Raw genomic sequence first — 27,942 nt, forward strand, 5'->3', positions numbered from 1 at the left:
AATGTAGTATTTTATGCTGTTCAGAACAAGGGCACAGTGAGGTAGATAAAACTTCAGATAAAATTTCCAAAAAGATTTGAGGAATAGATGGAGGAACTACCATTCAGTAATATTAAATGGACTTTCACTGGGGTGCTGGACATACAACGATATTAGTGACAGGAATCGACTGAGGATGCAAGTAATCTTATGTGAGAATGATCGCTTCCAGGTCAACACCATTTTTGGGCTCTGCTGTAAAATCAAAGAGGGTTATTGCACTTGGCTTTCTTATTTGCAGAATGAATAACTATGGATTTAAAGACCCTATGCATCTGGGGGGCAAAGACCCCTGTTGTCAAGAATTGATTAGGTACCACGTGATCAGCTAAGGTCATCTGTCTGGGTTTAGAGAATTTTTCATCCTTTTTCTTTTTTGTGGAATGACATATTTTGTGGAATGAATTCATGTAGCATTCATGTAGCAGTTGGCCTATATTTAATTTTAAAATGATTTTTTTTTTTAAGTTTAATATATAAAAGTAGCAAGAACAGACAAGTAAACCATTTAAAGCATGCCCAACATCTGCATGGGGCATTATTACTTTATTAATTACATCATCAATTAAAATGTCTTTACAGACACCTTGTTTGACCTGAGGGGTTGACTTGTCTTTTTATTCCTTAAAAAATGCATGCCTTGTGGTAGAATGCTTCTAGGGCCAGAAAATATATTCTGCAATGAGAAATTTCCAGTGATTCATTTAGCTCATACATGCATTGAATACCTTCATAATAAGACAGATACTCACAAAAAAAAAAAAAAAAAAAAAAAACCTAACCCAACCGCTATTCTTGCAATTTATGCTGAGGGCAGCATGTTCACCAGTTTATACTAAACTGGAAAACAGCAGATTCCCCGCAGGTACATACATCTACTTCAACATTCTAGCCTAAAATTTGATATTTTTCAAGAAAAAAAATCTCTGAAATATGTTTTCAATACTGAAACAGCAAATATGGGCTACTTGCTATCAACTTAAAGTTACTGCCATACATTGTTTTGCTAATGATCTATTCCACTTTACTTCAGTTTACTTAACAAAAAAAATAATAATAAAAACCTGTGCAATGTAGTGCCTTATTATGTCCATGAATAACACATATAAACAACATTCGTTTTTGCTAAGCATTTATATTTAGGAAGGTTTTGTCATCAATCTAAAAAAAGAGTCAATATGACACCTTCAAATGAGGACCTAAACACAAGGCTATAATTTTAAGTGAAGAAGAAAATTATGACGTTTTGTCAGCTATATTCATTACGGTAGTTTCCCGGCGCCGCGCGCGAATTCTCTTCTGTTGCTTACGGTAACTGAGTGCGTGTACGTGTGCGTGTGCCTTGTGGCTTGTGTTGGTTTTGCGATTGTCACAACTGTAGCACGCGAGCGCACTGCATTGAAGGCAGCACACAACAGATTGTCTGCGATATAAGGTAAAATTGATCATCATTTCTTGGTCTCATGAAATGTTAGCTGCAATTTTAGTTATTTTAAATTAAACTCAAGCATTAAAGATCGCTGTTGGTTTTATTCAAAAGGAGGAAAAGTGTTATTTAGGACTATTTTCTTTTTTGAAGGCAGCAGTTCGTCACATTCTCTCTGTTTGGTCCGATTAATAAAACCGTGAAAACAACTTACGGTAATTAGCCCACACACACTTTCCATTTTAAAGTATTTATCTGCTTTAGCTCTAGACTAATAAAGGAATGTCATTGAAAAGTTAGGGAATAAATCAACTTTCTTCCAAACTCGGCGTGCTCCGTCCGTGCTGTCATAATACATCTCGTGTACTGGCTTTGGCCAGTTTTTCTGTCTTCAGGGCGAACATTTTGCATTTGCAATACAATAAATGGTCATATTAATGATGAGTAAAGAAGGTGATGGAATTAAATTGTTTTGAAAGCCAAGTACACAGAATAAGGACAGATGTCTGTTAAAGTCACTTTTTGACGTTCATTTTTTTATAGTAGCCTAGGCTATACAATCCTAGGCTATTCCAGACATCGAAGAGACACTTGCAGTTGCCACTCCCCCTTCGAGAGATGTCATATCTTTACTAAAAAAAACAACTAAAAATCGTCATCTGATATATGTACATTCTTGATGTGCCTTTTAAATCTTCTATAAACAATAGCATCATTTTTAGTGGTTTTGCTGTGTCTTTTATGAAGTATTTATACATAACAATCTGTGAACCTTCAAACTTGAGTAGGCTACACTCCCTTTGTTTGATGTATTTTTGGGTGTTTTAGGTTTGAGTATGATTATATATTTCTGTTATGCAGGCAGAATTACTTTATGATTTCCAATTGATTTTGATTACAGACATGCTACGCTATACATTTTTCAACATGAACTACTGAGTTTGGGGTGGTCAGTTACTGGGATGAACAGTAATGTTAATGTTGTTTTAAAAAATCCCTTTCGCCACTCTTTGCTATCTTATAATCAGCTGTCGATGTGTTGGATCTCATTTTTCAGTGGACTAAAATTGAAAGCCAGTCTTACGGTTAGACTTTTGTATATGGCAACAGAAATCAGTGTAAACAGTCTTATCTGATTTTCAGTATAGCACAGAATCGTATTTAAAGCACTCAATGCATCAGTGTTTAGGGACAGTGTTTTAAAGAGTAAGTATAACAGTTGGTCACAACAAGGTCTTATTTTGCTTGTGGTGATTTGGAATAATTGTTTAGTTATGTTTAAATAGACAGTGATATGTGTGTGTATAAAATAGCAAATAGCCTAGCTTTGATTTCCCTTTCAGTACCTTTAACAATTTTACAGTATAGCTTCTAAATGAAATTGGCACATAATGTGACGATTCTCACCATATGGATTGAAAGTACACAACAGGAAACACTCTTAATTAGGCCAGTCCCCTGCGTTCTGACTTCTTTAACCTGCTTCACATTAATTAATCATTTTCTCTGTTCTTCAGATCTCTGTAGATGCACGTTGGAATGTGCATCTGAGTATTTACCAGAAGACGCTGGACCATATGTTCAGAGAGTGGGATTTTGAATTCTGTGTCCATCTCAATTGACTAGAAGTAAGTTGTTTACATCTGTGTTTGTTTCATATTTTGATATAATATTTGTAAAATAACAGCAGGTTTATAATCAGGAAAATAATTTGACTGCATAGCGTTTTAAGTTTTTCATAAAATCTAAATTGTATACATTTACCATTCATATTTGTCTAAATACGATGCAATGTGTAACACGAAACACGCAAAAGCACGAAGGTGGTACTTCAAGCTTGAATTGCTCTGATGGAAAATCCCTTTTTGTGGAATGTGCATACATGTCAGTGGCCTGATTAATTGCGCTAATTGTTTTAGTTAATTCATTTCCTTATAATTAATTTCAGTGTTAACACATTAAATTGCCTACAGCCATAATTTTGGTCACATCATGGGTCAATAAAATCAGGACCCTTTAGACAGTATTGGATTAAATGCTTCCAAAAGCCTCTTCAGACATTGTGTCCTTTTGCTGTAGAAAAGAATTTATGTGAGTCCTTGTACTGAGTCACTGAGGAAGATGCATGCTGTGCTTCATGAAGTGAAACATTAACAGCTCTGATTGAGGTAATGGCTCTGTGCCGATCATCAGTAACCCAAGTCTAGAAAAGGGCCAGAAGGAAAATTTCCCATCACCAGGTGATTTCCATTGTAAATTTGTAGGTGTAAGGTTAGGAGTGTGAGGGCTGTGTATTTCTATTACAGTAGAGAAAGCACATTTTCTGTTTTTTTTTTATTTATTTTTTTATCTACTATAGTGCTATATGCTAACAGCTTGTCATTTGATTTCGAGGTTGCTGCTGGTGAAGGAAATATGCAGCAGTTTTTAGGGTGATAGAACTATATGTATCCGAAGATGCAAATGAAAAGTGGCACTTTTTAGCGTCCTGTTGCTGTCAAAATCAGATTGAAGCTTAAAGCCAATGATAGTCTTATCTTCTTCACAATTAACCACCCAACCCACCAAGCCGTGTCACTCAGCTGCATCTGCCTTACTAACACTCCCATCTCTCACATAAAAGCCCTCGTCTGTCGCAATCCATGAATTCCTCTCACAGTTTTTGTTCAACCCTTGTACTTCAAGTCATTATACGGCACTTTGTGACCTTTCTTATAATACTTTTTGGTAAGAAGACATACAGACAATACGTATAAACAAAAAGAGAAAGCTTGTCCAGATGAAACACATCTTGTTTATTGAGCAAGTTCTAAAAATGTGTTACATCATCTGTTTAAATCTGGTTTGTTATGGCCGGTATTGTAAAGTAATAGAGGTACAGATGATTGATAGATTAAGGTTAATGATAAATGAGGTTTTTATGTGATGCTTAGTTTCTAATGTTTCCATTCATGTGGCCAGTGTTTACTTTTACAGTATTCAAATAATACAGCAAATAATTTTGACTGAAGTGGCAGATGATGGGTTTTCATTCAAAGGAGCACGGTGAAGTATTGCTCTCAATATAGGCTGATTGCCTGTCTGTCACATATTACGAAGGGTAATCATTTGACTTAATACATTTCCCTTCAGACCAATAAAATATCTTTCTATAAATACCCAATTGACCCTCCACACATATTCTCCATTGTATAAGACATGAAGATTCCTTTGGCATGAGAAGCTCTATGCCACTTAACCAAATGAAACCGGGTTCAAAGCAGTCCTTTGTGAGACAAAGTGCAGAATGTCTGTAGCCTTTATATATAAACCAAATTGATTTTTCCCCACACATGGCCATGGAAAAGAACACCCTCAACCCTTTCACTGTTCGACACAGATGACTGCACACCAGAAAAGAGGGCTTTTCATCCTCCAGCCTAATTAGCTTTGGGGGTCTTTGTCAGGAACCTCTTTGACAAGAGCATTTAAATATTTAGCTGTACTAATTTCATTTTATAACCATAGACTGTCTAAATGTGCAAATTTGGCTAAATGCTGAGCATTATTCTACAGCTGCAAGTACATTTCAAATGTGTATATCTTTTCCCTCAAGGACCAAACTGATCACACAGAATCATTTTAAGATTATGAATGCATGATGATTAGTTGCTTGTTGGCTGCATGCAAAATTATTACTGTATAGGACAATTCTTTAGAAATGCGAGTGCTTGGATGGGCATTTACCTAGTTTTGGCCCTAGAGACTTTAGCCCAGACGTGTTGAATTTGGTAGGATGATGTGCTTTAAAATTGTTAAACTTAAACTGATACTGATTTGTTGCTGTCAAAGTTTGATCGAGAAGCAGGCTTGTAATTTAATGATTAAACAGTTTCTTTTGTTAACCTGGTGTTCATATGCACTATTCAGACGTGAAAGTAGTGTAAGCAAACGTTAAAGTTTGTTATTGGCCCATCATAGAGGAAGACTGTGGGAGACAAATTTCATGTGGGTGAGTCAAATAATGGCTGCGATAACTGAAAATTCTGGTTTGGTCAGCGTTTTTGCCAATATCATGAGAACGTTACTCAATGTTCTTATGTTTTCATCATGGCATGGGTCATTAACATCATTTCACAGCTTTTGTATTTCTAACATATTTGATGTTGTTTTATGAATGCTGTTGTTGCCCCACAAAAATATCCATCACTTGCCTGATTTGCAGGCAGCTTTTTTGATTATAATGGGAACAATCTAATTTAGTCATGCCACATTTTACTGCTCGCTTATAGTGTAGACATAGCATTGGTCAGAAAATGTACTTTATTTCATTTTACATTGTAGAGTGAAGTATCTGAAATTTACTCAAATCGGTATAAATAATACAGATTTTTCTACTTCAGGATCAATAATACCACAGTGTTATTTTAGTATCATTGGTATACTATTATTATTAATATTGTTATATTCATATTTTATTTTTAGTTGATGTATTAGTAAAATTGCATTTGTACTCATTTGAACTAACATGTAGAATCAAAGTAGAACATTTACAACATGATATTTCTATTTTTTGTAGTAAATATAAACTTATGAGAACTGAATGAATTTAGTACAGCAATGTGAAGTAGCCTTCCTTTTGCTTTTTGTTTAAGTGTTCTAGTGGAAAAATGTAAGTGTTTATGCATTGTTTATTTCTGCTGATGAATCACCTTTTAGTTTGGAATATGAGCATTATGTCAGCTCTGTTTAACTTCACCAGGATTGTACTGCTCGTTAATATTATTTTCACTGAGGTGACTCAGAGAAGCTCTTGGACTTTCCAAGCTTTCCCTCACATGCCAGCTGCCAGGAGGCACAATTCACAGAATTACTATCCAGGGCTGTCCCCCGGCCAACGATTCTTCTAGTCGACTAAAGTAGTCATTCATAAGCTATTAGTCGACTAATTGCATTTTTATATGACAGCTGAAGGCATTGCATCATAATATATTGTGATAAAACTGCTTTTCTTGACAACTGAAATGGAACCTTCGTATATTGAAGCTTTGACTAAGAATATATTAGATATTTAACACCCGTAAATCTCATCATTTTCTGTGAGCTCTAGATGCACTTGTTTCATTTTAAGGAACCTTTGCACTCCAAATATGTGATTAGGATGAAATGTTTAATCTGTCAGATCCCAAGTCATGTAATATGCATGACTATAAATCCCACCCAGATCTGCACTGACCTTTCTTTTCTGCTGAGTATGAGAGTGTGTTGTCATGGCGAAAGCTTGACTGATGTGTAGACATGAGATCAAGATGTTCATCTCTGCTGTTGGGGCTTTGAAATGTCTGTGTCGTGAAGGCTTCTCCACATTCAAACCCTGCTATTTTCGCAAACCTCTTTATACTTTGCATGGATGCAATGTTTTCTTAAGCAGCAGGAAGCAGTTAATGACTAGATTACTGCCAAACTGTTTGTTTAGGGTCAAGAGGGCTCTGTCACAAGAAGGTTACCGAGTAACAGTCCTGAAAAGCTTAATGGTTTGCCATTGCTAGGATGTGCATGTAAAATCTATTTTAATTAATTGATTTGTTGAGAAATTTGTTATTGTAGGCCAGTTGAAGTTGATTTCAGCCAAATGTTTTTTTGTAGCTTCAGACTATGAATCTGATGATATCAAACACATTTGATATTTTGAGCTGATTTTAGAACACATATTGCTTTCAACAAGTCATATTTCTTCATGAGTTTGTTGTGTTCAGAACGACCTGAAAGTCAGTGTGAGATCCTCATTGGTTTAGTGTATGATGTATAGTTTTTCTCTGTGACCATTTACAAAGTCGGCAAGTGTATGGTGCCTTTTGTTGTTTAGATTTTACAAGTTGTGTAGCGTATCCCAGCCTTAAGTCACACATGTTTGGAGCTACATAATCGTTTCAGTAAATTATGACAGAATTCGAATTATTTGGCAAATAATTCCTTTTTTTTTTTTTTTGCAGAAGGGTTTGTTTTATGTGAATTTTATGTTTATTATAATTTCATATTTACCCTTAAAGCAATAGACTGAATCATTTTAAAAGTTAAATGATAATTCCAGAAAGTGTAATATAAATGAATTTAAATAACCTACTAAAAAATCTATAGAATGGACATAAATGTATATTTGGTCTGAGCATGTAGCGGAGTAGAATGCCTTTGCTAATGCAGTAATATAGAGTACAATATTGCTAAGTTGTGCAGTAGCGATGTATGTGTAGGCCGGTCTTAGTTCAGATGGGGTCTCAAGTATTCCAGAGAGGCTAGTAATGGAAGCGGTAGAAGGCTTCTTGATAATCGTAATAAGTTAAGAAGCTGCACATTGTCCTGGGGGGGAAGTGGAGGATCAGGGCTGAGATGGAGAGTTGTTCAGTGATGTCTTGCAGCATCTTCTTGTCTGATAAATGTCCTGCAGTTATTGCACAGCCTAGTTCACACTGCCAAACACAAATCATCCAACATTTATGCAGGTTGCCGTTTTTTGGTGTTTTGCACAGAATGTTCAATCAGTGTTTATTTATAAAAGTCTTCACTTTTGAGCAATTGCATACTTGCTAAATATATAAATCTATTTCAAATAAAACACTTTTGCTCTCAGTTAATGTGAGAAATTTAAAGATGTTCACCTTTATCTTTAGGGAGAGGTGGTTGTTCTTGCACCAAATTACCAGGTCAGTCAGCTTCATCATCATTTCTGTTATTCTGGTGCTAAAATAGATAATTAAATAGTTTGTTGTGGGTACATTTGAGTGTTTATTACTCCCTCATTCAGATCTGTTATAGACAATTATCTTACAAATCCATTTCCTTTCCCAGATGATTAGTGGGCCCATATTGTAAAAGGGAACAAGTCGAAATACCTTTCATCTTGCAAACAAATTGATGAATTGGCAATCTGATTTATGTAACATCATAGTGCTTTTTTCTGTTGTCAGTTTGTTTAAATGAGTTGGCAAACTGCTGTGATTAAGCAACACATTGTAAGCGCACGGCTAATGGAGAATTCAAATGTTTGCCCTCGGTGCGCCTCATAAAACCCTCTTTGAACGTAAAGACAATGACATCGAGGAAATGATATGATTAACATTTCAATAGAGGGCACATCATTAATAACAGCCAGCCTCAAATAGCTGATTAATAATTAGAGAGGCATGATCCCTGAATATATTTATGATCATATGAAAGGCACAAAGTTTTGTGTTACTAGGCAAATGAAGCAACTTAATGTTTGTTGTGAAGATAATGATATGAGATTGAAGAACAATTGGATGAGCTGTCATGGATGGCAGACTGTGCATAAAAACGGATGGAGCAGACAGTTTACGCTTTGCATTCATAATCGTGCCGTATTGTACAGCCTGGAGGGGTTTGAATCTGATTTGAAATATCAAAATAATAACTAGTGAAATAAGCAGGGGGTGAAATTTAGTTGTAATTTTGGTTTTCCTGTGCAGCTGGGATTGTAATGTATACTGATTCAGTATAGGGTACCGATAGAAATGATGAATATCAAATAATATTGTTTGTCGCTCATTGTCACATCATTTTGTGTGTAATAAGGTGCATGATGACAGCTAGAGAAACAGATATTAATCTGCATAGTGTCTAGCTCAGTGTTAATTTGTGACAATATTTTTGTGGATTGATTACTGCATGTGCATTTAGCTTCGTCTCCAACTTAGCGTTCACATTGGAATTTTAACAGCGAACCTAAAGACGAAGGGATATGTTCACAACCTGATTGGTCGGCTTTTATTACCGAACATGCCAAAACAATTGTGTGCTAGGCTAAATGCGCTCATTGTATGTGTGTAGCCTACATATGATAGTATTTTGACCAGCTGAGAACTCGTGAAGAGCTTATAAAAAGTTGAGAGGAGTCCAAATAGCAACAGGAATCCCTCTGTGTCACACACAAAAGAAGATCTGCTGCAAGGAGGTTCTGTTGTCTGTACCAAACTGTGATGGGCAACATCGCGACTATGAAAAGAAAAAACGGGTATGCTTGAGCATTCTGTCCTTTTTAGGATCGCATCTTGTTGTGACATCATGTCCTGTTCGAACTGCACTGGAGTTGGTTTGGTGCGCACCAGGTTTCGGATGGCAGCATTCAAATAAACCTCACTAACAGAGCAATCGCACCAGGTTTCATTATAATCAAACCAAACATGCCAAGTGTGAGCACACCCTTAATATTCATCAGTATTATAGATTTGACGGCCGGACACTATTGGATGATGATGATAACTGAACTGAGCTGGACGATGACTTCACTATTTTTCCGCAGAATTGCTTTATGGATGAAATTAACTAAATTAATAAGTGATGATCTTTACAATATAACTGAATCAACACTTAACTAACTTCAGCAGAACAGTGACACTGTTTTCTTTTAGAGCTACTGTACATCCGAAATGAACATTTTCCTCTTATCACTGTAAAGCTGCTTTGAAACAATCTGTATTGTATAAAACACTATATAAATAAAGGTGACTTCACATTGTAAAAAGCTATTTTTAGAAGAAATTAAAATGCTGGGAAAAACCCAAAGAGTTACTTGATGATTATTATTTTGGTGTTTATTTAATATCACATCATAATGCAGATTTGCTATCACGATATAGGCCTACACTGAAAAATACTTGTGATTCAGTCACATCTACATTTTTCCCAGCATGCCAGCATTTTACCAGCACATTAATAATTAATATGGGTGCATTTATGTGTATCTCACTGAACATGATTTGATGCTTCAGGTTTATGAGTGTTGCTTGATGACTTTTTGTCACTATGTTCTATTGTTTAGTATTAGCATATTGTCCTGGAACATTGCAGAGTTGTAATTCTATGTGAAAGACCATAACAGACTTAGTGAAAGTATATATAAATGTTCTTATAGAGTTAAAGCCAAAAGCCTGTTTAACTTTCATGATGTCAGTGGATTTTAAAGGGTTTATATCTCTTTAGAGCATTAATACAATGTTTAGATTTTAGCATTTAGTTTTTATTATTTTGTAAAAAGAAAAAAAGAAAGAAGCCATTTAGGACTGGCTCCTGTTGTTTAAATGCCTCAATAAAGTAAATTTGTGGTCCATTTTGGCAAGTGCCTGCAGTTTTTCTCTCTCTCTTTTTATTAGCTGCCATACTCAGTTGTCTAATGGAAATGAGTTGAGTAATGGAGTAGGACATCAGTTCTAACCCTACAGACTCGTTGGGGCTGCGGCTTCGGCAACATCAGTTCATCTTTTTGCAGTAAGCAGCATCTAGTGTCTCACAATAAGTTGAGCAGCCTTAGTTTGTGCTTTCTGTCCTTATTAGACTGAGGGCTAAAGAGCTAGGATCAACATGAGGCAGCTGCTGTCATGAATCAAGCTCCATTCATTAACACCAACCTAATCAATTAGATTAGAGTTGTTCAATAAGCAGTCTGCAGTACAAGATATCAGAGAAACATGTCCTGTTCCCTTCTGTGCAGCAGAAATTAGCTGTCTTTGAACCTCTTTCAAAGTGTATTCCGTGCCCTGAGACATGTCAGGTAATTTCATGTCTAAGTTATCTACACAGAAGGATAATAACATAATACCATTTCCTGTTACTGATGAGACATTATGTGGTGTTCTTCTCACCTAAAAATGTAATTCCTTTAGGCTGTTCAAAGCTCATTGACAGTAAAAATGCAGTCATGTCACAAGGTCATCGCTGTCTCCTTTGGTGTTTGCTTCTAAAAATAACCCAATATTTATGGCCATTGTTTGAATATAAAAAGAATTGTGATTAGAATGATGTGTTAAATGGAGTTTATTTATTCAGGACACATTAATTTGACTCAGTAAAGACATTTATATAAATATATATATATTTTTTTCCTATTTCAAATAAATGCTGTTCTTTTGAACTTTCTATTAATCAAAGAATCCCAAAAATGTATCACAGTTTTCACAAAAATGTTAAGCAGCACAACTGTTTTCAACATTGATAATATTAAGAAATGTTGCTTGAGCACTAAATCAGCATATCAGAATGAAGTGACACAAGCTACATTTACATGGACACTTTGTTTTTTGAACAATCCAAACGTAATTTTTACATGAACGCTAAATAAAGTGATTGGGTTGATGTTCGCGTTTGTGTCATAACTTCACAAGCTTCAGGCCATCCTTAAAAATATTTTGGTTTGCAGTAACAGCAAAAAAAAAAGAAAAAAAGGGTCGGTAGGTCGGTCTATATTTTTTTATATATAAAAAAAATAATATAAAAAAGTATATATTTTTTCATTTTTTTAAAAAAAAAATCAGGGTCGGTGGGGGGGGTGGGATGACATTTTTCACCTATGTCTAAGGGCTGTTTACACCAGGCCACTTCATGCGTTTTCTCAGATCGGATTGCAATCTGATTTATCAAAACGATTCCATTTACACCTGGTTACATAGGCTAAATGTGTGTTGTTTTTTTGCGGATATAAATCCGATCTTCAATTACCGCTATATGTAGATTTAATGGAGTGCACGTCACCGAAAGTTATGACTACATTATTTTATTGATCAGCTAAAATTTCTGAATCAAAGCCCGCAATAAGAGAAAGCGGAAACAGCCCTGGTAAGATCATTTCGTTTCTTTACATTTAATGATGATGATTGTGTGTTAAGCGTCAGCGACTTACTTTCACTTTGATTTACGATAACGTTAGTTTGCACGTTGATGCTCAGCTTCTCATCTGCGGCAATGCGTGTTGCAGTAGCGTCGTCATATCTGACTAAAACATGACATATAGCCTATAACACGCTCTCGCATGTTTATTTTTTAATAAACCATATTCAACAACATATAAAAATGAAATAATCTTTAGAGTAAAGCCGCAGCCATCATTACCAAGCGCGAAACACTGACAGTGAATGAAACGAAGCAAACTTAGCTTGCAGGCAGTAGTGTGACATGCGTTAACGGTTAACCAATGGTGTAAACATAATCATAGATGACGCGCCACGGGTTTTTATTTAAAAGAAAGAACGTAGCTTATGTTTGTATGTAGGTCTAGGCAATTTATATTCACAATACTTAATAACTAATATTATTTTATTGCATTTGTATTAGTTGTTTGAAGAGTTAAAAAAAAATCGGTCGGTCTTAACGCAAGTTTACAACCGGCAAGTCGGTCGGACTGAAAGGGAAAAAAATAAAATAATTGGGTCGGTACTAAATTGACAGGGTCGGTCGGGTTACGGCAAACAAGAATATTTTTAAGGATGGCCTCAAATCACACTTTATTTTTTGACATGAGCACAGTGCACGAATATACAGTTTCTCGCTGTTTGTGCTTACTATTTTCCTAAATTGATTTTTTGACTTAATATTTACTTATTTCGGGTCCAAATTAGGAGACTACGAGTACATGAAGCTTTGTGTCGTGCTGCTTATATTTATTGAGCAGTAAAAACTCTCCTTCCCGCACCCAAAACAAGGCGTCTATGGATGAAAGTCTGAAACAAGGACTATAGTGGGACGTTCCACTTCACAGGCCCTGTCCCAAATGGCACCCTAAGCACTCACGGTCTTCCTATGAGTTCGCACTTTTGTGACGTAACGGCACTTTGACTGTCGAGAAGAGGTCTGTGGTGGAGCTCGCTTCAGTGCGGGCTCAGCAAAACTGTGCATCGAGGGAGCATATTGACCGCAAAAGGGGGCGCTCGCCATCACCGTTCTGAATCCTAAAATGACAAATGGGACACCCTACAGTCTCATGGACTTAACGGACAGGCGCACGCGGCAGCCATTGTAAGTCCACAAGACCGAATGCGCATATGAAGTGTGACATTTGGGACAGGGTCCCAGATGATGAGTGGAAGGAGAATATTAGAATGACACAACAGTCATTTATGACACTTAATTCAACAACAACAAAAGCTCGTTACTCGCGCCATACGTCATTACGCCATTTTAACGTCATTGCACACGCTCAGTACTTTCCAGTTTCTTTTTTTTATCCGATCAAGTGTTTATGTGTCCTCTTGATCGAATTAGAAAAGGTTTAAACCACATATTACAATCCAAAATTAAATTTCAGATTTAAAAATCAGATTATTAGGGTCCCATCCATGTAAACGCAGCTACTGGCATCACAGGAATAAATTATATTTTTAAATATAGGCTATTAAAACAGATAACAATTATTCTATATTATAATAATATTTCACAATATTGCAGTTTTAGTGGATTTTTGGTCAAATTGATGCAGCCTTGGTAAGCATAGGTAAAATATTTCAAAAACAAACCAACCCCAAACTTTTGAATGGTATTGTATTTAACAAGCATGCAAGAGACAGGGAATATGTCGAATTTTGTGAATGAAGGGGATCGGAAGGGAAATCTGTGGAGTTTTACATACACACATACATTCTATATGAGTCTGATTATAACCTTGATGTTGCTTTCTTTTCTTTTCAGTCTTTAAAAATGTTTAAAGTACATCCCTATTCAGCTAAAACATTTTCGTCTGAATCTTTGTGTGTGCAGCTGTGTGGGAGCAATGTTTTATGTATTTTCACAATGCAATGTTTATGTATTTTTCTACTGCTGTCTTGTTTCGTTTAGCCTGTGTAAAACTTACTGATAGCTATGATTATTCATAGTCACAGTTGTGAAACAAAATGACATGCTATTGTCAAATTTCACAAACCCTACATATTACTAGTTGTGAATTCTTTTTCCCTATAACTGAAATGCTAGGCACAAACAACTCTGAGAAAGTGCTCCTGCTGATGTTATCGTTTTCTTAGTCCCTCTGACAGCTCATTGAAGTTCCTGCTTTCCTCTGCTGCCATGACCTCCACACCACCACCTCTTATGAAGAAGCACAGTCAGACTGATCTTGTGAGTCGCCTCAAGTCCCGCAAGGTTCTGGGTGTCGGCGGGGAGGATGATGACGGAGAGGTGCACAGATCAAAGGTAACGTCCCACCTGACTGCATCAGTTTTATTGGCGAAATTTACAGACTTTCAGCTGTTTGCAATGACCAAATCAAACAAAAGTTATTGAAATAGCTCAACACAACAAATATTTCAAGTGGTTTCCCCAAATTCAACTGAAAATGCAACTTTTAATGACTTCTGCAGTCTCAAAATTATCCAACCTCTTTATGGCAAGCATCTTTAGTACTTAGTAGAACACCCGTTTGCTGGTATGACCTGCTGCAAACGAGATGTATAACCAGACAACAGCTGCTGGAACCGTTTCTGAGGAATCTTAGCCAATTCCTCATGAGCAATGGCCACCATGCTGCAACCACTGCCTTCAAATCCCACCAGAGATTTTCTATAGGGTTCAAGTCAGGTAACTGATGGCCACTGTAGAATCTTCCAGGACTTCTTCTGCAACCAAGCCTTGGTGGAATTTGAGGTAGGCTTGGGATCATTGTCCTGTTGGAAAACCAATGACGCCCGAAGCTTCAGCTTCCTCACTGACGGCATGACGATTTTCTCCTAGGATTTCCTGATACCTCAATGAATCCATCTTGCTTTCCACACGCTGCAGGTTCCCAGTGCCAGAGGATGCAAAGCAGCCCCAGAATATCACAGAGCACCACCATGCTCAACTGTAGACAGAGTGTTCGTTTCAGCATACGCTTCAGTCTTCTTCCTCCAGACATACCGCTGATCCATAGGGCCGAAAAGTTCCACAGAACAGAATCCCAAAACTTCCGTCTTATTTTTATGATTCTGTGCACTTTTCTTGTGCTTTTAGGTCAGTAGTGGTGTACGTCTTGGAGTTCTGGCGTGGAAACCGCATGCACTTAGTACTCGCCTTACTGTGCAAGCTGAAACCTCAGTGCCTTTTGCCACCAAATCTTGCAGCAGGTATTTTGTAGCCACTCAAGTTATTTAGTAAACCTGCCTTCTCAGAAATCTGGTTGCAGCCATTGATAGCTCCCTTTTTCTGTCCTGTCCAGGTAGTGTAACCACCGTTCCTTTAACTTTGAACTTGCAAACTATGTGTAATTAAATAAACTAAACTAAGCTAATTTTTTGGACCATTCTTTTGACTTAGCCATGTTCCTAACATGCAGACAAATGTGGCACTCAACAAACCTAGCCAGTTGAGGTATTTCATGTGTTCTAGCTCAAGCAAACCTGGTGCAACTAATAAAGCCCTTGATTAGTTGCATCAGGTGTGCTTGAGACAACACCAGTTTTGCAGATTTGTGCTGTTTTGAGGGATTGTATTCAGGGGGTTGGATAATTTTGAGACTGCAGAGGTCATTAAAAGTTGCATTTTCAGTTGAATTTGGGGAAACCACTTGAAATATTTGTTGTGTTGAGCTATTTCAATTACATTTGTTTGATTTGTTCATTGCAAACAGCTGAAAGTCTGTACATTTTGCCAATAAACCTGATTTGAAATGGTGGTTGAATAATTTCAATTACAACTGTGTGTATATATGTATATACATATATATATATATATATATATATATATATATATATCTTATTCATATATTCTTTTATTCAACAGCAACCACAATCAAAAAGTATTTAATTTATTGATTTATTTATTAATTGAATAATAATAAACATTTTGTTATTATTAATAATTATATTAATAATTAATATAGTATTCTATTAAGTAAAATATTATTATTATTATTATTATTTAAATAATAATAATAAAAAAAATTAAAAAGAACAATTATTATTTTTGGATTGTTGGATTCTAGCTGACTGTTTTCTGCTTTCTGTTTTCTGAGATGCTGCTGTTTATCATTTATAGTTTTCTGTTGAAAGGAATTTATAAATTATAGAATATATTGCGTACAGAGCTCTCTTGCTATATGGGAGGTAGGAATACATCACTCACAAACCACAAATTTATTGTGCATTAGGAACACACCTGCTATGGGGGAGGTGGCTGACTTGATGAGTTGTGGCATAGTGTGGAACGCCAGCTCTGATTTAGGACATTAATTGTCCCCACACAATGATCCTGAAGCCAGTGTGCAGTCATGTTGCACGACTATGAATAAGGGAAGTGCGCAACGACTAATTTCGTTAACGTTTAAATTGAAATTTTGCAACCGACTAGTCAACTTTTAAGAGTTTTCTCTTCCTTAGGTTGTTTATATAGCAACTGTTCAGGTGCCAAGTAATTTTCATTCATAATGTTTCTCCTTCAATCTCATATAAAATTTCATATCGTATTATTGTCGCTCTTGACCGGTAGTATAACAAGTCTATAAGCATGCTTAATGGTTATATACTAGTTTGACATGACGTGTAGGCTTACAAAATACCCCTCACCTTGCTCATCTTCCGAGTGGACATTTCTCTGAACCTTCCGCGAGTTCCACAGAGAAAACAAACACATGCACAATCGGAGGTAAAATGAAATTATTTGTTCCCGCTCCAGAAATACACTATTCAAAATAATATATTAATTTTAAAATGTAACATTAACATGATGGTAATTTAAACGTAGCCTTTGTAAAAATAAAAACATTAAATGTGCAAAACAAAATGAAAATGACTCTCGCATCCCAAATATGAATACCCCACAATGAAAGCTTATTGGCACCACTTCCCATCTCACGCTCAGCATTATTAAAACATATGGGGCTTTGAGGTAGTCCACATGAAACATGGGCGGCACTCAGACACAGCTGCCCTTTCCGCCCCTGCAATGTGCATCAATCCTTGGGTAGGGTCACAGAGAAAGATCTAAGAGAACATCCATTAAGGGGCAGTCACCCATCACCCTCTGTTTCAACAGAGATGGCTCAGCTAGCACCATAATGGCGGGAGATGTATGCATGAATCCAGCTCCACAAGAGCTTTCAAGAGATGCTACAGTATATTAGTAAATCAGCAGTTTCACCAGTCAAAGTAGATCTTTTGGGTGCAAAATTTTTCTGAGCAACTTGAAAATTCATTTGTGGTACAAAATGATTTTGCTCTTCCATTACTATTTGAAGACTTGAAGACATGATCATGATTTTCTGTTTGTCATACCTAATATGGGCCGTGATGTATATTCGAAGTACTCTGTTTAATTTCTCCATTAGCTTGTCACTTAAATAAGCAGTTGCTGCGATCCTGTGGTCAGATTAACATACTGTGTAGAAGGGGTGCAATGGATCACAACACTCATGGGTCAGATCATATTACGGTTTTTGAGTAATGGATCGGATCTATCAGGGAGAGGCAATCGGTATCTTCTTCCGATCATTGTTTTTTTTGTTTTACAGCTTTTCGGAATTGCTAAAACAAAACTCTGTTCTCTGAACCAAATTCTCAATGGCCTAAACCAAATACATGCTGTGGATGCTGTGTTCACCATTTTTTCTTATGTAGTGTCTAATGAATGATCTGTAGTTTTTATAAATTGACTGATGTGTGTTTGATCTGAAAGCTTTGTTTGATTTTGCCAGAAGAGTCAGGGGTTTTGTGAATGTAGTTTGAAGATTTGGCTTTGTGTTTAATATTGTGAGAAAATGGGTCAAGGTATCAAAACCTTTTTAATAAAAACAAAACAACAATATGGCTTGATTTTTAGTTTTTATGTTCAGGGATAGAAAATGCATAAAGAGCTTAAATATTCGGTCTCTACATGTGACCCGGAATGAAATGCTGATTGGTCAACTAAACATCAAAATGTGCCATCATCAGTTGTTCCTCTGTTCCTTGCAACAGAATAATAGTCATCCGCTGCTACAGTTGTACGGATTCTTAAAGCTTTTATTGCAACTACATTTCATCTCATTCTCATCAAACAACTGGACTAACACTTGACCAGTTTAACATCCCTTGAATGTTTAAATTGGCATGACTTAAAATGTGCAAATGATAAACTTTAATTTACAATTATCCACGTCAGATGCGTGGCAAACCGTGTGGCCAGGTCTGGATCAATACGATCTGTTACACCCAAACTGTTTTATCATCTGCCATTACAGGTCTTATGAGAAAACGGAGTACTCCCTGTTCCCAGCAGTTGTTGAGATGTGTTAATCCCCTCAGAAACAACCAGAGCGAGGTGTCGATTGAGTGGTGGTCTCCATAGAACATGACATGCTCTTGTTTCTCGGTGCGACATGCTTTCTGAACACCATATCTCTGTGAACACTTTTCTCCTGAGAGGATTCAATGACCTGCCGTACTAGCTGTTTCCTAAATACAGCAGCATTTGTTCATAGTATACATTTTTTGGCAATTTCATTTGAATGAATTGCAGTAAATGTTCATGGTCTAATGTTACAATAAGCGAAACCTTTAGAACGGAACCTTTACAAAACAAAACCAGCTGATGTCAGCTTGTCTGTGACATCAGTTTTAATCTAAGCCATTATTACTATTTAAGCACTCCTGAGAGGCTAAAACAGACGCTGTGAGAAACGCCCTCATACAAACACACACCATGTACTAGGGCACACAGATATTTTTTCTTTAAAGGGGCCTACCATAGCAAGAAACAAGCATTAGGACTAAAGAAAATACAATTATATGTAGTCCACATGTTTGCACTGATAAAAGTGACGTTATTCTTGAGCTGCTATAAAGCCAAAACAATCTCTGTTACTTTATTTTCCAATTATCAATGTAAAGCCGCTTTGGAACAATCTACATTGTTAAAAGCGCTATATAAATGAAGATGACTTGACTTGACTGATCAGGGCCGCATTCTGCAGGCCACAGCAGTCACTTTCCATCAGTCCCGCTCACCTTCCTCGATCACATTCTTGCTTCCCTCTATGAAATGACCTTTGGCCAAGAGTTCATCTTCCCATCAGAAACGGATCAGGTTTTCATCAACACTAAATTACCCACGCTGCGGAGGCTTTTAGTGCAGAATGGCGGAGAGGGAGATGGATAGCTCCCTCTCTTTTAGGGTGGGAGAAGAAAGAGAGAGCTTGCATGTTTAATGGCCATTAGGGTGTATTGGGGGTTTTTTTTAGGCATGGAAGCCACGCACATCAGTTTGAGATGGAAATGGAAAGGAGCGAGGTAACAATAATTGTGCTAATTTCTTATAGAGCACATCAAAGTAAGGGAAATGCCTGTTTATGTGTTTCAAAGATGGTAAATGGACATTGCTACTGTAAAATTAGCCTACTAATTTCCCACTGCACATTAGACCCTTCGCTAAGCCTGCACCCATGGTTAGTATTGCTGGATCTGACAAGCTTTCCTGTTAGTACTTTCACTGCGGTTGATAACATCTAGATTAGCTATGAATTTAAATATACAATTATATATAGGTTTCATCATCTGGCATATGCTGCTAACTATCGAGATATACTGAACTAAAGCTGGAGGAGCACAGGTTTGTTAAAAAATATGGCAGATGGCTACAGTTTTCCCGGGAAAGGATTGACCAGTTAACGTTTTTAAGACCAGGCTTAGCGAAAGGTCCACTGCCCTTCTTATCTTAACCACCTGTTTCCCTTTGCCCACAAAATGTACACTACTGTTTGGGTCAGAAAGATTTTTTTTTTATATTAAATTAGTACTTTTATTCAGTAAGGATGCATTAAACTGATCAAAAGTTACAGTAAAGTAACATTTTATGATGTTACTAAAGATTTGATTAAAAAAAATTACCATGGTTTCCCCAAGCATATTAAGCGGCACAACTGTTTTCAACATTGATAGTAATAAGAAATATGTCTTAAAGGGGTCATATAATGCCATTTTTGTACAAGCTAATATGATTATTTAGGGTCTAAATTAAAAGTTTGTAATATACTTTAATTAAAAATTCTCAGTAGTATTGTAAGAAAACACTCATTTTACCTGGTCAAAAACAGCTCTGTTTTCAGCACGCCATTTAAGTGCATGTGTCTTTAAATGATAATGAGCTTTGCTCACCCCGCCCCTCTGTTCTGTGCGTACACCGTTTGTAACACAATAACACAATAACCATAACGCGTTGTTCATTATAAACGTGGGATTATGAATTATATTGAGAACGTCGTACATAGAAAACATGCCGTAATGTACCCTGAGTGTAAACAGCCGCATTCATCGTGAAGCGTGCAAGCGATTTGCAAGGATTAATATAAAGGTTAATAAAACGTTACACTCACTTCAGTTATTCTGGAGGTGCAGCAGGAACATGAATAGTTGGTACCGATCCTTTTTTCAGGAGCAGCTTCTTAGCAAAACCAGCTTTACTGACCCTCGTTTGTAAAGCAGTCTGGTGTGTGAAATGATTCGCGCAAACATGAAAGCATTTACGTTGATCGTGGGGAATATTCCCTTCGAAAAATAAAACTCAGCCACTGCGTCTTCAGCGGTTCGGATTTAGGAATATCAAAATGACTGCTGTGTTCCTTATTACACCCAAGAACAGAACACCACAATCGCTTAGATGCCATTCTGCTCATAGACAGTGCTCCAGCGTATCAACAATGACCACGCCGGTCCGCGCGGACTATGATTGACAGCTCGCTCACGAGCGAGGGCGGGTCTGTGTTGAAACGCTGCTGTCAATCAACAATCGCGGGAGGGGCTTCCGACCGTGTGACGTCACACAGTCGAACGGCTTGATTTGAGATGGGGGAAAACATATAAAAAGATTTTTAAAAAACCACTGGATGGATTTTTATCATTTTATGATGGTTGTGTACAGGCACTGCCAACACACATTTCAGTACAATCAACTTGTAAAAGTGCATGTACCATTATATGACCCCTTTAAGCACTAAATCAGAATATTAAAATAATATTGACACTGAGGACTGGAGTAATGATGCTGAAAATTCAGCTTTGCCATCACAGAGTAAATTACTTTTTAAAATATTTTAAAATAGAAAAGAGTTATTTTAAATTGAAACTATTTCACAATATTACTGTTTGTTTTGTATTTTTAATCAAATAAATGCAGCCTTGGCAAGCATCATTTTGAGTTGGTTCCTTTAGAGCTTTAGCACTCTTTTAAACAGCATTCTCCTACAAAACCCCCTGTCACTTATAGAATGATAAGAGTTAGGCTACCCAAACAAAGCATTATATTGTAGCATACCACCTTCCACATCCTTATCTGTATGTGTCTGATTCTGTCTGAAGGAGCTGTGCTCCCCTGTGGCCCACAGCCTGGATTACGAATACAAAGCCATCATTGTGAAACCACCTAGCCTGCTGTCAAAATACACATTAAATCAGAACAAAACTCAAACTTTCCTATCAGTCCCTCCAGATGCTACACCAAACTTTCCATATTTACAAAATAAATGTGTCCCTCTACATGGACAATTCAGTCTTGGCAGGCTTCTGCTATCAGCAAATTTGATAATCCCACTTTCTTAGGCCTGTTTTCCTAAATTTGACATTTTCCTTCCATGGGCCTGTATTTTAGTGCGCCACCTTGCTCGACTTAGTATATTATAGTAGTAGTACATGAATGAATAGTATATTAATGTGTCTTATTAATTATTACATTTCTAAAAAGAAGTTAGTAAACTGACTAAATGTTACATGCTAATATTGATAAATTCTCATTTTGCAGATCAGTCAGATGTTGGGTAATGAGATGAAGTTTGCTGTACGTGAGCCCATTGGTCTCCGGTAAGACTTTAAACATGATCAGTCTCTTCACATCAGACCACTGACTTCAAGCTTGTCTCTGTCTTTACGTGTGACATCAAACACCCTACTAATTTAATTGCTCCAATGTTCTTTGGTTTTTTTTTGTTTTTCTTTTTTTTGTTGTTGTTGTTGCAAATCCTTAAAGGTTTTGATTGTGGCTCATTTGTGTCTTATTAGAGGCCAGTTGGTTTGATGTGTAATGTCTTTCATTCTCTCATTACAGGATTTGGCTCCTCATCTCTGCAGTGCTGTTCACATCGGCATCCTTAATGGTGAGCAGTTACTTCGAAATAGTTCTTGCTCCGAAATGACGCAATGCTCATTGTGTTTTGTGAAATTATTTACGCTACTGTACAATAGATTTTCTTTTAAAAGAAATAAATTCTTTTATTCAGCAAGAATGCATTAAATTGATCAAAAGTGACAGAAAAGACATTTATAACATTACAAATAATGTTACAATAAATTTTTTTATTTATAATTGACATTTCTCATTTCGCTGTCATCTTGAAGGGATTTTACAGCTTTAATGCCTCTACCTAGAGGTCCCATAACATTACAGTCATTATGTGACCACATTCTCTGTGTTGTAGGCCCTGGCTTTCCCCAACCAGCTCTACGAGATAATATTTGAGCTCACCACCACCAGGATCTCCATCAGGCTCTTCGGCGGAGCCCTTCTATGTATGTTCAGTTTTTTTTTTAACTATACACATGTACATATACATTTCCATGTAACATAGAGAAACAAACACAAGAACAAAAACAAACATATAAACAAAAAATGCTTCACAGTATTTTACATTGATATTCAGTACCACCTCTTTTCTTAGTCTTCTATTAACACCTTTCCTAACACGTTTTAAGAACAATCTGAAAGGTCCCCAAACTCTATCAAAAACTGTATATTTATCCTTTAAAATCCTTATCTTTTCCATTGACATATTTGTTACAATTTATTTTAGCCAACGTACTATATTTGGTGCTCAAATACTTTTCCAGTTTAAAGAAATAAGCCGTATTGCTTGAAGAATACATATATTTATAAAAATATACTCTTTCTTTTTTAAGTTGATCTCCTTAGGATATAAATAAAATGTAATTAAAAAAGTAAAGGTGACAGCAGAATGTTAACATCAAGGATGTTCACTATCATTTCTTTCACACCTTTCCAGAAATATTTCTTCACACTCCATATGCAATGATATAGTGTACCTTTAAACTCACTGCATCTTAAGCAAGTGTCAGGGACATTTTCATTATATGTATGCAATACAACTGTAGTTATATAAATCTGCATATATGTTCAGGTTTAATTGGATAAGGTTAAAGATTACGTCTCCTCATTATATACTATATATGAAACAGAACATATATACAGGGGTTAAGATGGGGACTGATGAGTGCACAGCTGAACGTGATTAATGTCCGTGACAACAAATGAGTGACGTAGGCAGGTGATGACAAAACATAATGAGTCCAAACTAACCTGAATATGACAAAAGGGATATTTAAATGCACGCTTCTCCACATATTATTGTCAATGTAGCATATGTGCACTTCTTTACACTTAAGCTTTTTCCACTCTGAATTTATGCATAGCAAATGCATAATGTAAACACATTTGTGCAAATCTGTCTCCCACTCACAGGAAATATTCATGACTAGATGAGCTGTTCACTGCCAGATTAGTATGATTTCACGAGATATTAATATTTTATGCCTCGGTTTAAAAAATGGATGAGTCCATACAATTCCATTTAGCCACATATAGGGCAGGGCTTTCAGAGTGCTGGGTAGTGCTATTGCACTAGAACTAGTAATGACCCCCTGCTGGTCCCAGGAAGCTTCATAACAACAGCACATGCCAGGCACACCCCGTGCTTGAGCTTACAGTCAGCCGTAGGAGGTCCTGTATTATAAAAGATCGCAGGGGTGGCTTATGGGTATGTGAAAGAGTTTTGTGGAAATAAAATCCCTTCCCTCCCTATGCCCTTATTTCATTATGAACAGCAGCCTATTTGTCTTTTCTCCATAATAGCATAACGCAGCCTCTAATTCAGCATAAAGAAGTTTCCCACCCCAATTTGTTTAGATTCCAGCCCTAACCAGTGGGTGATAAAATATTATGCTAATGTGATTATTACATACATTATCTGTCTATGAATGCTCAGTAGTAGGGTGCTGCAGCAGAGCCCTGAAGGCTTTGCTGTGTGCACAGTATACAAATTTCAAATGGGCTGTATTTTGTGGTCAGACCCCTCACTGAGCTCCAGTGGTCTTTATACAGTGTGACACCTGGTTTAGCTCACAAACAATTCATACCCCTGTGGCGCTGCAAGGTGTGAGTGTTCTTCTGTCAGATCAATGGCCAGTTGAGTGGTGGGAATTACTCAAGCAAGGCTGAAAAAATAGTGCTGGCAGATGGCACTTGGCAGGGTTGAAGAAACAGCTACCCTCCTTGTCATCCATATCCACAGTGTGGGAGGAGATCAGAAGGACTCTGCGCCTTTCCCTGAACAGAGTCACAACCCACACCAGCATCGGTCCTCTGATCTTGGGCCAGATTTCAAGCTTTTTAATTCCGAGCATAAGTGCTTGGGTTTGAGGAGATTCCGCATTATATTTAATAGATGAGCCTCTTTTATTGTTTCTACCTGACTTAGGATGAACTGACTCTGAGTGTTTCCTCTTCCCAACAGGTATCTCATTAATCCTGTGGAATGGCTTGTACACACCGGAAAAGGTCATCATTCAATGGACACTACTTACAGAAGCGTGTTACTTCGGGGTGCAATTTCTAGGTGAGAGAGGGATTTTCTTTTTCTGAGAACAGTGGGCAGACAGTGCTAAGGGGGCAGACCCATAATTAAGGGACATTTAGAGTGGAGAAAATGTTATTTAGGCCACTTAAGAATGATTAGCAGGGCTCAATGATGAGATTTTTTTTACATGGTATATATTTTTTTATGTATTTTTTTTTATGTGCCAGAAAAAAATATTTCTTAATATTTACTTAATATGTTCTGTTTTATTTATTTGTATTAATATTATATTTACTAGCAAGGACTTTTATTAGCATTAATAATATTAAATTAAACAGCAATTATGTGGCTACATAAGCTGTACATTTATAAACACTTACTGGAAAACAATGCAAAGCATTACAGATTGGTTCATAATTACCCATTCTCCAGATGCTTCCAAGCCTATCAGAAGTTGATCAAATCTGTCTTGAAATACTAGGCCATTCTTACTGTTGAGTCCTGGTTAGCAGAGAAGGTCTGGAATACTCTTAGCTCTTAAGGCTGTACTGCCCTCTTATGGCAACCAGCTCTCTTAAAAATCCAATCCAAGCATAGGGTTCAAATTAACTAATAAACTCCTTACTTTGTGCTAAATATAAGTTAAGGAGAGTGATCACACTTACTGTATTTAATAAAAAGCCAATGGGTTGAAGGTGATGCTTGTTTTTGGTCATTTTTTGTCTTGAAGCTGTAATTAAGTCTGACTGTAATAATTTTTTTGAGTAGTATGAAAATTTCTTTAAAAACAAAACAAAAAGGCCAAATGACAAAAGAACTGATTCCAATGTTTGTGACATATAGCCTCTGGTACATTCATCTATTGGTACAATCATCTCGTGGTAGATTCAGATTTTTTGATTGATTGATTTTTTTTTTAGTCCATTCCATTCTACCCTTTATGGCATTGTTTTACCAATGCTAAAGCATGTATTTCCATAAGAGGGCAGTGTATCATTGTCTCGGCACATATTTTTACGAGTTAAATAGGTTTCTGAATTCTGCTTGGCACCATTTTGCTAGATGTCTATATAAGTCTATGTCTACTTCTTTGTCTGATTTTGCCAATTAGTCTCTATACACTTTTTTCCTCAGTGACATCCATCACTCTCTTGGAGATGGGCACAATGTGCAACGGTGCAATCATTCTTCTTGTTAGTGAAGCCTTCTTCCTCTCCATCACCTTGAGTTACTATCATCACCTTGGCCGGCGCTCCAAAAAGATGTGAGGGAGGCCAGCTACCATGCGTTTACCAATCTGACAAAATCTTGTGTTAGATGGGTGGGTTTGAATAGCACTATTGCCTGGACCAAATGAATTTACACTTGACTGAAAATCAACCTCTGTTTGTGGGAAATTTCCATTTTATGTAAGCACAGTATCAGGGTTATTTATCTCATTAGATCCAGAGGGCCTTAGATCTTGACTTTTGTTACATTAAGTTCACAACAGTGGCTATAATTATCTGACAGCTTACCTGTTTGTAAAAGCTTTTTCTGAGAGTATATATTGTATGGAGGGTTGATGTATGGCACATACCGTGTGTGTGTGTGTGTGTGTGTGTGTGTGTGTGTGTGACACAGGGAATTTAGTCTCCCAAATGTTCAAATTGTTTTGGCAAGGTGACCACAATTCTGGTCATATTATGTAAGAGTTTTATGAAATTCCTTTGTGGTGTGTTATTCTATGCTAAGAATGCGTTCAACAACACCACAGTACAACCTCCAATAATGTAAGACAAAGGGTAAAACAAGGAATAGCATACATACAAAATAGGCCTACATTAAAATTTGAATGTATTGAAGAACTAAAATTGTAAATTGTTACATTTACATGTAGTTACTAACATTTCCAATTAATTTACTTTTCAATTTACCTCCATAATTCATCTGAATTACATTCCAAAGTGATAAACATTACAAAGTAAAGCCTTTACAAATACATTACTTTTGAATTTGGACTCCCAACAGTACATTTTGTGATATGGTAAAAAAATAACGGATGTAGTATTAAATTGTATTTAAAGTGTGTATTTCAGAAAATACCTTATTGACTTTGCAGTTGTATTTATTACTGTCTTTGACAAATCCATCTATTTGTGGCTTCAAACAAAGAAATTCTACCCCTGCTAATTCAGGCGTAATTAGTTTGTTACTTTTTTCTGTTTAACATATACCTAATGGACATTTACACAACAGGTACTGAAGTAAATAGTGTAATTTATTCATTTAGCACAACTCCTCTTTTATTACGGATTAAGAGATTACAGAGAATAATTTTTTTCTCATGTTTTCTCGGACTCGTTGTATGATCTGCGTGTTACTCATGGTTTAACTTTTACAAATGTAACTATATGTATTAAAGGGACAGTTCACCCCAAAATTGAAGTGCACTATCTACTCTCAAAACGTATGATTATCTATCATCTGTGGAGTAAAAAAGGAGTATTCAAGTCTGAATTCATATGATGGTTCCTGTGTATCTCATCATCGACAGCAAACTTCAGAGAATTTACTTTTTGTTTGAACTCTTTTTAAAAACTATCATTATGCACAACAATAATACATTTTAGAATTGTATTTAGTAAGAAATACTTTATGCCTTTAGTGATCCTTGCATGAAGTCAACAATGCAGATCAGCAGTAGCTTTAAAATGTAGCACTTTCATAAATATAAAATATGTCAGTAAAATATATAGTCAGTGATTAAAACTTCTGTTCAACTTCCACATAAAAAAAATAAAATAAATGTTAGCATGTTGAAATTCTATTCTATTTATTCACCTCTTATAGTCACAATAATGTAGCCATAATTGAGAATGTTGCAGCTCTTTTATCACACCATCAACATCTGGGCCAACATCAGCTAAATTTAATTGCGATTAATAATAGTATAAATGATTGTTCTATAATTAGATAGCAGGTGTCATTCCTAATAGTATGCTTCCATCAATGAACTGTCATTTGAGATGTGACCAGTCACATTACCCTTCCATAGATCTCAGATGCTGCTTCCAGTAAAACACAAATGGCTTTGTTCCAAAGGGAAATCAAAGGATTAGATATATATATATGCGTTGGGATAGCTAGATAG

At 36.5% G+C, this 27,942-nt stretch overlaps 1 protein-coding gene across 1 annotated transcript; it reads left to right on the forward strand.

Annotated features, from left to right (window-relative positions):
- Window positions 1-1,385: 1,385 nt before the first annotated feature.
- On the forward strand, window positions 1,386-27,916 carry tp53i11a (tumor protein p53 inducible protein 11a). Its single transcript, XM_084404293.1, has 8 exons — window positions 1,386-1,474; window positions 2,983-3,093; window positions 14,248-14,416; window positions 21,965-22,023; window positions 22,268-22,316; window positions 22,638-22,728; window positions 24,747-24,848; window positions 25,944-27,916. The coding sequence occupies exons 3-8, from the start codon at window positions 14,291-14,293 to the stop codon at window positions 26,075-26,077; spliced, it is 561 nt and encodes a 186-aa protein (XP_084260419.1). The 5' UTR covers window positions 1,386-1,474; window positions 2,983-3,093; window positions 14,248-14,290; the 3' UTR covers window positions 26,078-27,916.
- The last annotated feature ends 26 nt before the right edge of the window (window positions 27,917-27,942 follow it).

Source organism: Rutilus rutilus (assembly GCF_951802725.1).
Source record: "Rutilus rutilus genome assembly, chromosome: 3".
Taxonomy (NCBI): Eukaryota; Metazoa; Chordata; class Actinopteri; order Cypriniformes; family Leuciscidae; genus Rutilus; species Rutilus rutilus.